Below are 14957 nucleotides of genomic sequence, written 5' to 3' on the forward strand. Positions count from 1 at the left end.
CACAAACTCACTTGCACACACACATGCGCGTGCTGTACGGTAAAAGGTTTCCTCGTCAGTGGTAGTCCCTGCTGGGTTGTGGCGAACCACGGCATGCCGTCCAAGGGGTCATGCAGTGTGTTAGCGAGGGGTCTGCTGATATGATGAGACACTGGAATCTCTTTGTCAGCTCGCTGTGGTCTCAGAGCCCAACTGCGGCTACAGGGATCTGGAAGAATGACCTTCGCTTTCATTCTTTTATCGGTTCATGTACTTTTTTTGTGAATTATCCTAATTCGGTTATTGTTTCTTGTTTGCTTGTTTTCACAGCATTATGCCATCATGGTAAATTCTTGTAAATACTGTAACTCAAGAGCAACACATTTAGGAATGTTAACTTACACCACAGGTTCCCGCTGAGAACTTAACTTTTGATGGAGCTTTTAGAGCACTTTGCCTTGTGAATTTGCATATTAGAAAAAGAAAATCTCATTATCTTGGCACTATTACAGTTGTGCCAGTGTGTTATGTGAGGACAAATATGCTGACGTAGAAATATTTATTTGCTTAATAAGTACAGCATAACTTGTTTGTTCAATACAGCATATTGTAGTGGTGGTGATACATAAGCTCAAGTACCTCTTGTATAATTTAGAGGTTTATAATTTAGAAAGGAAGGCTCTGGATTATTTCACTAGCACAGAATTCAACCTAAAACTGCTGCTTTCACCTATAAGTAAATTTAAATATTTAAAGATCTTAAGATGCAGAATGTAAATTGGTAGCATTATCAATAATGCATCTCCAAATTTGCAGCCTGTACAGCAGACATCTGCTGGAGAGACCGTTGAGACAACAAGATGAGACTTTTTTCTAAAGCTGTAGAAATGTCCTCATAACATTTCTGCATGCCATAATTTTAATTGTTTCTGTCAGTCATTGAACATGATGTAATTGTGACTGTCATTGCCTCACTTCCTCTTACTCATACATAAAAATAATTGATGATCTTTTTGTTCTTATTTCATCTGTCATTTTAATCAGGCAAGCATTATTACACCAGTAATATTACCCAAGGTCATCAGGCTCCTACACAGGGGGAGTGTAACCCGGAGTGCTTCTACATTGATATATGACTCTGTAATGATGAGGCCTGATTCAGTGAAGTGTGTTTTTATGACCGTGTTGCACAATATGTTGCAAGATTTATTACTATTTTTTTTCTATGTGTGTGCTTTCCACTGGATCCTCTCTGCAGACCTTATGAGAAAAACTCCCACACTGTGAACAATTTGTACTGACTGACAGTTAATGTTGAGGTTTTGTCATGATATAGATGTGATTGTGACATATTTGTGACTTTTTCCCCCCTCTTCCGTGGATGTGCGTGTGCCGGCGTGTGGGCATCAGATGGAGGAGATGATTAAAGACATTCGGGAAGTGTTCATCAGCAACCTTGATGACCTGACCTGGATGGATGCAGAGACCAAGAAAGCAGCTGAGGAGAAGGTACCGGTCATAATAAACTGTATACTGTGCTGTATTATGGTCTGTTCTTTAAGATATGTGATGACTAGGAATATTATCCTCTGCTTTTCTGTAGGCCCGAGCTATTCGAGAAAGGATCGGATATTCTGACAACATAATGGACGATGAATACCTTAACAATGAATACAAAGATGTGAGTCTCTGAAAAAGATGTGATTATGAATGTTTTTCTCTCTTCACTGAATTAGTGGAACAGAATACAGAGTGGGTTCATTGAAGCTGCATATCAGTTCTATGAAAACATCTCAGCGAATTCTTGACTTTTATGAGTTTCGCTGGAGAATATATGACCAAGTGTTGATAGCTCTCATCACGGCTAATCCTCCTGCTTCTCTGGCTGTGTGTCGGTGTCAGCTGGGCTACAGTGCAGAGGAGTACTTTGAAAACATCTTACAGAACCTGGAGTATGTGCAGAAGAAACGCCTGCGGAAACTCAGAGTCAAAGTCAACAAAGAGGAGTAAGTTTCCCCGTGGGGGCACAATTAAATTAATGCTCAGCCAACAGGCCTCTTCCAGATGTGTAGAATTTCAAATTACAATTTTAAGTATTGAGATCACCGATGATAAATGCCTGAGTGCTTATGGTGCTTTGGTGTGGCACACTATCGTGCATTTAGCACAGTGAATTCACATTCTCCCACACAAACTCCCACTCGCAGATACAGTTCAGCTTTCCACTAAGCACAGCAGGAATGCTAATAATAGCCTTGTTGTTATTAGGCACAGGTTAATTTTAATATCTTTCATTGTGAATTGTGCTGCACTATGGTGCTCTTTACCTTTCTGTAATTCCAACCTCCTTGTTTTCTCTAGGTGGGTAACTGGAGCTGCTGTTGTCAACGCCTTCTACTCATCCAGCAAAAACCAAATAGGTATTTTCCAGCCCGTCCTCACCAGAAAAATGGTTGTTAGGGCAAGGAGGTTATTACGAACCATATTCACGTTGATGGTTGTGCTGTGACGTCTAGTGGGAACAAAGGAGGAAGTCAAGTGATGTAGTGTAAAACGCAAGTACATCCGCATGGTGTTGGGGTGGATGTATGGGTCAAACAAACGCAGGTCTTTCACCTATGAGACCATCGTCCATGTCCTATATGAAAGGGAAAGTTTAACTTATGTAACATATTTAAGTTATGCAACATACCTAACAGCGAAGTTTTTAACCCAAAACATGTTTTTTACCTGATATGCAAGTAGTTTTGGTGCCTAAACCTAACTGAACTGCAACCATTTTACAATGTTAACCACATGACAATGACGGTTCGGTACACGTGTTGCAAAGACGCTACAGCATTTTGTTTTTTTGTGAGTTTCAACATCTCATGACGACATACGTGTCCAATTATTCAACACCGTATTTAGCTTTTGTGTTTTTCCCCGGTGTCAGTGTTCCCCGCAGGTATCCTCCAGCCACCTTTCTTCAGCAAGGGCCAGACTAAATCTCTCAACTACGGTGGCATCGGCATGGTAATCGGTCACGAGATCACACATGGCTTTGATGACAATGGTACGATTCTCCACACTGTTGCTCTCTGTTCCTCCCAGAGGCAGCTTTGGCACATTACATTGGTACTGGGATCAAAATATTTTCCTCTCTGTAACTGGCTGCCTCAGATAATTTTTCATCGCACTCATTTTCATTGGGGTATATAGTTATTATGTTCAATCTCAAAGATTTCCGGATTATTTTATACTGATATCTGCAAATGCAAGACACCCACAAACACACTGGAAATGAATGAAATGGCATGAAAAACATAATTGACATCGTTTAGCCTCTTGTTTTAGGACGTAACTATGATAAAGATGGTGACCTGAAGGACTGGTGGACGCCAGACTCCACTCAGAGGTTCCTGGATCTGTCAAAGTGCATCGTCAATCAGTATGGCAACTTCTCCTGGGACCTGGCCAATGGACTTCATGTATGTCGATCTAATCGCTCTCCCTCTTCTTTCCACATTTGAAAAAGTTTTTGTAGACTTTACAGCGCTGTTTCCTCAAATATTATCCCAAGCCTTGCTTTTTCGTCTCATTTGTCTGCCTTCCTGTTATCTTTGCCAACCCATCTATTTCCATCTTTTCCCCGCTTTTGCAGGCTCATCTCTTCTCTGCTTCAGGTGTCTTTAATAGTTTGTGTTGACATATCAATCCCTCTCCCTCTCTTTGTCTCCCCTCATCTGTCCTATTGCTTTGAACAATCCTTCTTTTATCCCCCAGGAAGACGGTTTCCTGTATCCCAAAGAGTGATATCTGTGATTTGCTGAAATACAGAGGAAAAATTACCATCTCCCCCTCTGTCCCTTTTCCCTGCCAATCTCTGTGTTCTCTCTCTTATGTTCCCTCTCTAGTTAAATGGTAACAACACCCTCGGGGAGAACATTGCTGACAATGGAGGGATACGGCAGGCATATCAGGTAATGAGCCTGAAAACAAAGGAGGAAACTTGGTTTAAGAGCCCTGGTTTAAAGATGACAGAGGATCGCATTCAGTCTGTGGTTTCTTATCGTTGTCTGCTTGCGATCATTAATAGATGTGTCATTTTGCCAGGTCACCAACTGGCTCATTAGCTATTGGAAACACAACAATGAACGACATGGTGTTGCTGCTGATTTTAGCAGTGTTGACCAGAGGTGAACAGAGACAAGCATTTGAATTCAATACGAGAGAACAAATATTGTTATTTTAGATCAACCGTGATGGCATACAAGTGTTTGTTTTGTATTTATTCACGTTAACATTGTCAATTTTCTTGCTCTTTGAGGGAAAGTGCTCTTTTATCAGTCCTGGATGAATAACAAGATTTCAGGCAACATACCTTTATATTATAATTGCAGTTTCACGCTGGACAGAAAATGTTACACAGAACTTAAATGTGAATTTAATTGCTGAAATTGTAGGTTAGATAAGTGGCTGCAGCAACACATTTGTTGCAATAAATCTTCTGCTGCTTCAGAGTTTCTACCCAGTCAGACAGGCGATATCCTCAGAAATGAGACATTTTGATGAAGAGAGCAGAATAACTTGAGCAATGTATTTGAAATTTAACATGTTTCATTTGCTGTTTATTTGCCATGTTTACCATTAAATAGTAATGAGTCAGATATGTTATTATGAGGCACATAAAGTACATTTGCTGATAGCAACATCCACATTAAATTAGCAGAGGTATAATGCTTTCGGCTAGATTTTTATCATCAGTAATGATTCAGTCATTTTGAGCCATTTTTGATATTTTTCCAAACAGCAGAACACGATGAGAACATTTGTTTTCTATTAACGCTGCAGGCCTATAAGAACTATGTGAAGGAGCATGGAGAGGAGCCACCACTGCCCGGCATTGACCTTTCCCACGATCAACTCTTCTTCCTTAACTTTGCTCAGGTAGATGATGGATGGATGGATGGATGCGTGGATGGATTGACTGATCGATGCTGTACAACAACTGATGGATGATGGATAGATAAATGGATGGATGAATGGATGAATAATTTGGTGGATAGATGGATCACAGATAGATGGAATGAAAGACTGGGTGAATGAGTGGATAGATGGATGAATGATTGGAAACCGACTGCAGGGTATGGTGATATGGTAAGCAACATTTTTGGTCTGAAGCAGGTCATCCTAGTATCTGTCTTATCAAATCTTCCTCCAAATCTCTGCTCCGGTAGCGTATGGCTGGATGGATGGATGATGGGTCAACTGATAATGGGATGGTCCAGAGGGTGGATGATTTGGTAAATGGATTGATAAGTGATATTTATTGGTCTAATGCAGTATGCGGTAATCTCTATATTTTGCAGGTGTGGTGTGGAACACACCGACCAGAGCAAGCTGTTAATTCCATCAAAGTAGATGTGCACAGTCCAGGGAAATTCAGGTATATTCACATCAATCAGCCATGTACTCGGGGCAAAGGATGGGAAACAAGTCACAGTTGTAGCAAACCTTTTAAAACCATGACAAGATGACATGCCATGCAACTTTAAAACTTAAGTAACCCTCTAATACAGCTGCTTTAATCTCAAACCACAATCTCCTCTGTATGTGTCACAGGGTGCTGGGCTCCCTTCAAAATTTCCCTGAATTTGCCAAAGCATTCAACTGCAACAAGAGCAGCTACATGGTCCCTGAAAACACCTGCCGTGTGTGGTGACCTACAGACTTCTGGGATGGGGGACAGTTCTGATGTAGGTCCCCCTACAGTACCTCTCCCCTGTTGGAGCACTCGTGGGGGGCTACAGGGAAGTGGAAGCTCCCCTTAGCTCTCTGCTGGACGGACCAGGGCTGGTGGACTGACATTGCAGTATGCACTTCCTCCGAGGAAAGCAGCAGACTGTGCCCTCACGGACAGACGGGGCGCTGTCTCTCCGACTCTGATACTGTAGTTCATTCAGTCAGCTTGATTATTCTGCTACTCACTGGATACAATCACTCCTTACCTTTTTATTTTCCTTCTCTCCATTTTCACCTTGTTTTATTCCTCACGTGTGAGTCCACCGATGTGTGTTTGAGTGTCAAAATACTGTAGAAGTAGTTGGCAAGAGAGGGCAGACAGACAAATGTGCTCAAACCCACTGGCATATGAATACACCACACACCCACTCATGCTTATATACATGTAACAGGGCTGAACCACTGTACTGTATGTGGGATTGAGCTGTACGCCTCACATAAAACCTCAGCTGGTTTCAGCCTTCATCTACATGCTGATACACGCTACAATGTATTCGTAATGTAATCTTTGTTAATACGTAGGGTTAGATTAGGTAAATTATTACAGAAAATATGAATTTATTTTGTTGAATAGACCAGTAAATATTTAACCGTAATCAGATATTACACAATAATGTTCTATACTTCATGTTTATGAATTAGCTGCAGTTGACAGGCGGCTGCTGCTCATTAGCAGTATGTCAAATAAACCAAAATGAAGTTGTCGCCTTTAAGATGACAGTGGGTCACGAATCATTGAGCTGACAATCGACAGACACCAGACCCTTTTAGTGTTCACTGAGCCTCCTGTGTGTTTCTGTACGCATCCATGTCTCTGTGCGTTTTCCAGTCTTTGTAAGTCATTGTTATCGCTGCGAGCAAACTGGTATGCCTTACATGATCTGTTGTGCTACTGTGTGTGAGAGCGTGTGTGTGTGAATTCACAGGAGAACAAAAGGATAAGAAATTGTGACATTAAAGGAATAGTTTGACTTTTTCGCAGACATGCTTATGTTCTTTCTTTCCGAGATTCGGATCAGAAGATCAATACCGCCCTCATGTCAGTGCGCTATAGCCAGCGGTCGGCTAGCTTATCTTAGCGTAAGGACTGGAAAGACCTAGCACCTTTAAAGCTGACTAATTTCCACATTGCTTCTTGTTAATTTTAAAATGAGTCTAGTCTCTGCCAGCCGCCTGCAAACCTATTTGTGATAACAAAAACTCAGAACTTGGAGCTTTTGCTCTTCCATTTTTCTATGGATCAAGCGAACAAAATGTATATGATGATTGGCGTGCTTTAAATTTGCTGTTTCCAGTCTTAATGCTAAACTAAGATAACCATCTCCAGGCTGTAGCTTCATATTGAACAGACCGATATGAAGGTGGTATTAATATTCTTAACTTGAGAGGGAATAAGTGAAAATGTTGGAACTATTCCTTTAAGAAGTGATTTCTAAGTTTGATATTGATTTATTCTAGCAAAGTGTGTCATATTACCCATTTTTTATGATTCTTTTACTCATTGAAGCAAATGAAATTGACAAATGTTATAATTAAGCTTTTGCAAAGGAATGTGTATCTTATCTATTTTAAGCTGCGGGGTGAGTCCTTGCTGGAGTCTAATGAACTTTTTAAAAGTGCATGCATTTTTATGAATGCGGATGGTTTAATGAAGTCAGTGGTCAGTTCAGGATTCATCGTTTTGTATTGCTTTGTTTTCTACGTTAAAATGTAATTGAGGCTGTGATGCTGGATTGTTAATTGTGGAAATTTTTGCCTTTGCTTTTTATATAGAAATTAGTGCAATGAATGACTATGATCATGTGGACGCCTTCTTCAGACTGTATACAACACCCCCCATGTCCAGCTTTTATACATTGTTGTTTCCACGTGGTTTGTTCCTACCATTGTTTGTGCAAGCTTTCTGTCTCTCTGTCTCTGTCGCTCACTCCCTCAGGCTGCCTCTCTCTCTCTCTCTCTCACTTCACCCATAGAAAGACAGATATACCTCAGTTGCCTGTATTTAGATACTTTATAATAATGACTGATAATCATCTTGAGGAGCATTTTTTTTTCTTTTCAAATAAATCTTTAAATAACATGCTGAGCCTGCAGGTGAGCAGTCCTGCAAGGTTTGTGTGCGTCTGTGTGTGTGTGTGTGTTGTTTTAGCATCTGAAACAGGCTTCTCTATAAACGCAAGCCTTTAACTTAAAACAATATTACATTACATCTGAAGCATTGATAGTATTTTTGGCAGATGGACTTAATGTTGGACTTAAACTGTACACTGCAGAAGAAAGTGAGCATATGGAATATCTTGGTTCTGCTTACTTGACTTAATGTTTTTTTTTTTTTTTCGAGACTTCAGAGACTTTATATACAGAAAAAGCAGAAATTCTGCAGCTGTTTCCTTATGCCTGCGGCCTGCAGCGTTCTTAAGGGTTAAACTATTGACAGATATTCCTACATGCTATTTTTGCTTCACTCATACAGTATTACTGACTTGAGGGGAGTAGTAGGAATATGGGGGTTCAGTTTCATTTTGTAATTTCCACAGAGACAGGAAAAAAAGCAAACAAATTAATTACAATGCAGCATTAGCCCAGACTCTTTTCCCACTAATTGGACCTATAAGCACTGGGGGCCAATGTGTGAAGTTAGTCAAAGACTCGATGCAAACAAATGAATGTGCAATATCTTTATGGCTGCTCCTGAGCTGCCTACTGGTAAATATACCCCATGCTGCAATGAACCAACAAGCACATTTCCTGGCATGGGAATGGCTTGTACCCAGGCTGAAACTGGACAGGCCAGCGTACAGGGAATAAGAAAAAAAACTCTTTGAGAGGTTCAGAGGTAAAAGAGAGAGCCAAAGAGAATTGTAATGTACAGGATGTATACGACAGGGGAGCCAAGCAGGAGCACCAGGCCGAACTTTGAAGCCAAGTGTCAAAAATATCTTGAGGAATGGGGCAGTGCAAGAGGGGCCAGAACCAACACACACTTGTGCAAATACACAAAAGTAAAGTGTGGAAGTTCATGACCTCCATTGCATTCATTTCTTTTTAAAAAATGCTTTCGCCACAATGTATACATTTCAGCCTGTTGGTGGTTTACACCACACTGTTTCAGCTGAACAGCTTTAATGTGAATACGCTACCCTTGATAGGTGGAGCAGTCCAGCAGCATATTTTGGGTTTTACTCTGCTTTCCAGAAAATGTCACCAACGTGGATTTATTCTTTATATTTTGTTCCATGTAGCCTGTGTGAGTGTGCGGTGAATGCATTTCCACCTCTCTAACACTCATTCAAGTATTGTTTTCAGCTGAATATCAGTTGCAATTCCTTATTTACTGCCCGGCTTCCCCTTTCACTCTCGTTGGCTGGTAGCACTTTGGCAGATAACTGGTTCACACCACCCACTTTCCTCGTGCTCTCACCCTCCCTGTCATTAGCAGCTATGCTTGCTAACATCACAGCTAACATTACAACACCTCAGCATGTTCCTGGGAGCTGTTTTGCACTATAAAAGGCTGAGGTTTTATCCTCAAGTAACACGGGGAGCGTTTAATCTTAATGAGAATGAGAAGCTTGACTTAACTTGACTTGAAAATACATTTGTCAGTGAAAAAACTAAACAAAAGCAACACATTTGGACTCTAAACCTCTGATCTTGAGGGCAGTTTTTAGAAAGTTGCCCATGCTAGACCTTCTTTTGTTTTTGCTCTCAATACGAAGTTCTGCTCCCCTCCGTTGCCCTGCAGTCATAAAACGACTCGGTTTTCCTTCGTGTGCCCTTTGGGTGACCCTAGTGGGTCCACTGGTATGTGTGTGTGTGGGGGACGGTCATGCGGCCTCTGGAATGCCTGTCGGTGTGTGTGTGTGTGTGTGTGCAGTAGTGTTTGGGGTTGTGTGTGGTGACTGAGGTGTATGAAAGGCGAGCACAACACAAATGCACACACAGACCACCACATTCATACCTGCCAAGAACAAATGCACAAAAGCACACGTGTGAATACACAGAAATAATTGTGCAAATTGCGTACTAGGATCATAAGTGAGAAAGTGTTTCAGGTAGGCAATTAGAGTGGGCACCGTGCTACGGCATACTTGATTTGAAAGGAGCTCTTATTGTGAAGTGCACTTTCACTGTGCTCTCGCTGTTAAAGGCCACTGAAACCCAAACATTCTGATTTTAAATAGGCTGAATTTTCTGTAAAAAGTTTTAATTTTCACGGCTTTAATACCAACATTCTTTCAGGTGCTGGGGTAAATGAAAGATCTTTCTCTCCCAGGCTCATTTGAAAGTCTCACTGTTATTGGTGCTCTTGTTTTAAAACATAAATTAAACGACTTCTTCCATTTAAAAACACATGACTTCTAGTCAGTCAGTGCACAGGCAGTGAGGGAGGGCAGTGTCCCTTTAACGTGTATAATTTGACACGTCAAGGATTTACGTTGTTTAATGTATATTAGAAATGTTGATATAACCACAAGCAACACAGTGAGCCTCATAGAATCAACATTTAACCATTGAAATGTAAAGAGAACACACAACTACCACACCGGTCACTTCCAGCAAACGTGTTATTATTATTTGATGCTGAAAATCTAGAAACTGCAAGTTTCACTTCGTCTGTCTCAGAATCTACGCTTTTCATCTCCTGCTTGAACCTTCACAAAGGTGTATGTGCTCACGCCCAAATGAATGCGAAACAGTGACATCCTGTGGTTGTTCAACATATCTGTGCTGCTCAGATGAGCTCGTGGTGATCGACACAACACAAAAGTTAAATTACATTCTTAACAGGATTACAGATGACTTTGTTCCTTCGAATAGCAAATACAAACCATCTGTTGATTCCTGCCTTGCATCTTATTGCTTCCAAACAATTAAGCTGCGTGTTTGTTTGCTCTAACACACTTAAAGACATTGATCCTGGCAGTGACAGCGTCACCCACGCCATTTGTGTAATTCAGCTTTTTTCCTTCTCCTCACGTTGTCACCAGGCCACTGCAGTGCACGCACCTTTTTCTGTTCTTATTTAATCATGCAGCACTTCAACCACACCCCAACAAATAGGATCATTAATCACTCAAATCCCAATTACAGTTTTTTTTTATAAAAGAATTTTAGATGTTGTTTCAAACCAGCAAATAGCTTTAATCAATCAAAACAACATTTATCTAGAGAGCCTGTTGACTGAATGTGTTTTGCATCCCCCATTAAAGTAACCATTGATCCTCTTTTAATAGCAGACAGGTGAAAGATCAGTTTCATTACTTTTACATCTTAGTGTGGTCAGCGACTATGTAGACTATGCAATTCTAATTAACTGCTTCAAGTTTGGGACTGGCATGAAGGTCACAGCACTTAATTGGTTCAGCTGATGTAACACACTTTCTGTCACGATGGGAAATGCCACTCTGACACGCGGTACTCTGTGGGGCTTCTGGTTACAGGGTTCGTTTTGCTCTCCATTTCGATGCTCTTGTTAGGCCAAATAATCCATAAGCGCAGTAGCTGTAGTTTCCTGCATTGCTGCGCCATGTTGATGCACAGATACAGTTGACTAAAGTGATTTGCTCTGAAAGAATATCATTCAGGCATAAACGGGCGTTTTTTTTTTTAAAGAGATGCAGCTTTTTAAAGACAGACATGCAATCTCTCTTCTGCAGTTTTTAATCATTTGAAGAAAGTCTCATGGACTTTAATCTCCCGACTCTGGTGGTTGTAACACTACATCGCAATGTAGCAGCTCCGTAGTTACACAACAAAATCACATTACTTCATTGTGGCTTTGGGTATCTGAATTTATTTTTAGGTTTTATTGATTTTTTTTAAAGCACGGTTGGATCTGGCCTAAAGCTACTGTTATAACCAACTTGAGAATTTCCTGTGAGTCAGGAAAGAGCACCAGATTCACACGCAGGGCCCTTTTTGTGATCCCAAAAACAAGTTTAAGACCAGCTGAGACGTGGCTTTGCCTTCAGCCTTTGAAATGACCTGCCTTAGGCCAGGTTGTTCAAAGGCCAGTTCTGTAAGCACCACTGGTACATGTAATTCTATTGCTGTTACCAATCTTGCTAGCAGTATTGACTACAATAATATGAAAAAAATATTACATTCTTATGGTATGTATTTCATTCCATTTTCATTCAATGTATGATGTGCACACATGTTGCATGTAGTATAATTCATACAATTCATTTTCTCAACAACAAAACACACTCCACGGTGCAAGCAGAGCATAAATAAACATGAAATCTAGATAGTAAACACACAGAGTTAATCTACCACACCTGGAAGACATCTTTTACAGCACCATGCAGTGTACCTGCATAATGATGTATTTGAGGACAGAAATGCCAAACTGAGCCTGGCTGCCAGGGTTGGGTGTGTGTGTGTGTGTGTGTAAAAGAGAGGCACTGTTTTGCTGTTATTGAAGTGAACACATAATTACTCTCCCGGTTGCAAACAACCTGATGAAGCAGTGTGCGTATGTTGTTTGTATGTTTAGCTTGTATGTGCATGAGTGAGCGTGACTGTATGCATGAACGTGTTTTTCTGCATGATTATATGTGTGCAAGTGTTTGCTGGATCGCGCGGTTCTTACAAACCCTATTGCATTGCTGTGGTACAGAAAGTTTCCATTCCGACCTCGTCGCCCGGTTGAACTAATGTTTGCATCTGGCGCACATGTTCAACATGACACCGACTGTACAGGCTTATTTGGCCTGCGAAGGCTTATAAGGCTTACACCTCCTGCTCATGGGAAAGTGGATATGACACAACCTGCAGTAACAACCAGACAATCTAATTCCTGGTTATTAAATGCAGACTTCAAAATGCTCTTTAAAGCTGACACTGCTACCATTACGGGTTCGGGGGCTCGACTGTAATGGCAAGTTATGAGCTGACATGTCTGGCAAACATTAGTTGTTTGATTGCTTCTAGCAGAAATCCAAATAATGGTTGAAATCTGTGATGCTGTGCTTAGTTCAGCTTTAATCTTGAGTTAAGTAATGTGCCAAAAGTGAAATAGTCCTTTAAACCCCAACCCCCCCGGGGCCATCTCTGCACATAACAATTAAAAGTGCTTAAGAAAGTGCAGCTCCCCACTCAATTTTCTTTCCATTGTTTTTGTCTTCACATCCTTTGAGAATGCGGGACAACTCGAAATAAAGAAGAAAGACGTGTGGTAGCCATGGCAACGACACTGCCAGTCCTAACACCCAATATTTTTGATGTGTGACATGAATACACAGAGGACACACACACGCACACACACACACACACACACACCGAGGTATGCATTCCTCATTTTACTGCTTCTTAGTTACAAATCACAGTTGGTTTTTCCTACTTTATTTTTGAAGAGCTCTGCTGACTGAAGTGCAGAAGCCTGAATACACAAAAACTGAAATGTATCACATCAGACATGTTCACAGAAAAAGCTGGGTGTTCTCAATGGGACACCTATTTGATGGTAATGGATTTAAATCCATGATGCCTAAAAGAGTTATAATTTGCAGGGCAGAGAAGATCAAATGATGTATTAAACAAATCGAGAAGAGAAGAATGCAGAAATATGTTTATTTGATTAATTTACAGGACAGACAAAGCAGATTTTACTCAGAGCTAAACAATCATTATAACTGGACCACGGCAGACATCCTTTGCTCACTTTCATACCAGTATTTCCACATGTCTGAAAATAGCTGACAGTACGTAGCCAATAGAGAAAATTAATATCAAATCTTGATGTTGATCTTTTCTTCCCTGTGTCCCCTGGACTTAATATTTCTGTGTCGAATTCAGCTTCATCCTTGCACACCTCTTTTCTGCCAGAGAAAGAAAGAAAGAAATCTTAATCCATTAGAGGAACAAACGCACTGGCTGAGGCTGCAGTCTGTTGGTCTGATATCGGAGGTACTGTGTGCTTACATTTTAGCAACTTGTTCTCCCAATTAATCACATACAGATGCTTGGTGAGGTCCGCTTAGCGTCACTTTTTACAGCACTGGATACCCATTTTTAGTAAGAGTTAATGGTTAGGGTTAGGGCTGACAAAGAGTATGTATGTAGTTGGGAGTGAGAATCTGCTGATTTGCAAGCTTTCAAGCTCTATGAATTCAGCCTTGAAAATCAACAAAAAAGTTTTAACAAGACTGAGTCTGCAGCCATAACAGCAGCCTAAGAGAGGCTGTTAAATGCTAACATCACCACACTAACATGCAGAAATGACAACGCTACCATGCTGACACTTAGCAAGTTTAATGTTTACTCTTTTCACCATCTTATTTTAGTGTGTTAGCATGCCAACAATCAGCAGCTGAGGCTAACGGGAGTGTCATTTTGACCTGATGATGATGCTTTATGAAATATTAAGGGTTTGCCAAAGGTATTACAATTCTTCATGAGAGAGACATGTGCTTCTGTTCCAAATATCTTGGCAATCAGTGCAGCACCACAAATATCAGCTGTATATCTATTTTTGTGGCCCTTGCGGAAAAGTCAGAGGATCACCAAAATCAATAAAATTTATACTCAGGGGTCCTCATAAATGTCTATACAAAGTTTCATGGCAGTGCAGCCAACAGCTATTGAAATATCCAGTCTGCATTAAAGTGGTGGACTGACTGGCTTCCCATGCTCAGAGCCACACCAGCAGTGTGGCTGAAAACACATTAAAAATGCAGCCATTTAGGCATATATAAACTTTATATGTGAAGGGCATTTGCATAATACAGTACTGTATCATTCATACACTGATGCATGTATATACAAGCATTTATTATACTTAAAAAAAAGATGGACTAATATACCCAAGCAAAAATGTAGACAAAGTAGACAACTGCTGTGCAGGCAGCAATCCATCCTACGATCAGCAGAACAGGGACGAGTTTGTGGGATGAAGCTGTTGGACCCACATCTAGAGAGACAGATATAGAAACAATAACAAAGTGTCGGGAGGATGTGGAAAGATTTATTGGGTTGAACTTTCGCCTCAGTCTTCTGCGTGGAATGTGGGTTCCTTACCTCTCTTGGACATGTCACCTCTCTCTGCTCTAATCTTCTTGTTGTGATGGGTGCAGCGCCAGGTTCCATGCTGTGAGGAGCTGACACTGGAATCCGGCAGGGCAGGGCGGAACAAATCTGGCGGACTTGGAATTGAATCCATCCTCAGCCCTTCATCGGTCCCAGCTAAC

At 40.9% G+C, this 14957-nt stretch overlaps 1 protein-coding gene across 1 annotated transcript in view; it reads left to right on the forward strand.

Annotated features, from left to right (window-relative positions):
- Positions 1 to 7843, forward strand: part of LOC121608919 (neprilysin-like) — a 32971-nt gene extending 25128 nt beyond the window's left edge. Inside the window, exons 14-23 of the mRNA XM_041940356.1 lie at positions 1390 to 1488; positions 1583 to 1660; positions 1882 to 1985; positions 2341 to 2399; positions 2915 to 3034; positions 3316 to 3449; positions 3876 to 3941; positions 4813 to 4908; positions 5331 to 5407; positions 5584 to 7843. Coding sequence (XP_041796290.1) covers positions 1390 to 1488; positions 1583 to 1660; positions 1882 to 1985; positions 2341 to 2399; positions 2915 to 3034; positions 3316 to 3449; positions 3876 to 3941; positions 4813 to 4908; positions 5331 to 5407; positions 5584 to 5683 — 933 coding nt within the window. The 3' untranslated portion in view covers positions 5684 to 7843. The remainder of the gene's footprint in view (positions 1 to 1389; positions 1489 to 1582; positions 1661 to 1881; positions 1986 to 2340; positions 2400 to 2914; positions 3035 to 3315; positions 3450 to 3875; positions 3942 to 4812; positions 4909 to 5330; positions 5408 to 5583) is intronic.
- Positions 7844 to 14957: the final 7114 nt, after the last annotated feature.

Source organism: Chelmon rostratus, chromosome 7 (genome assembly GCF_017976325.1).
Source record: "Chelmon rostratus isolate fCheRos1 chromosome 7, fCheRos1.pri, whole genome shotgun sequence".
NCBI lineage: Eukaryota > Metazoa > Chordata > Actinopteri > Chaetodontiformes > Chaetodontidae > Chelmon > Chelmon rostratus.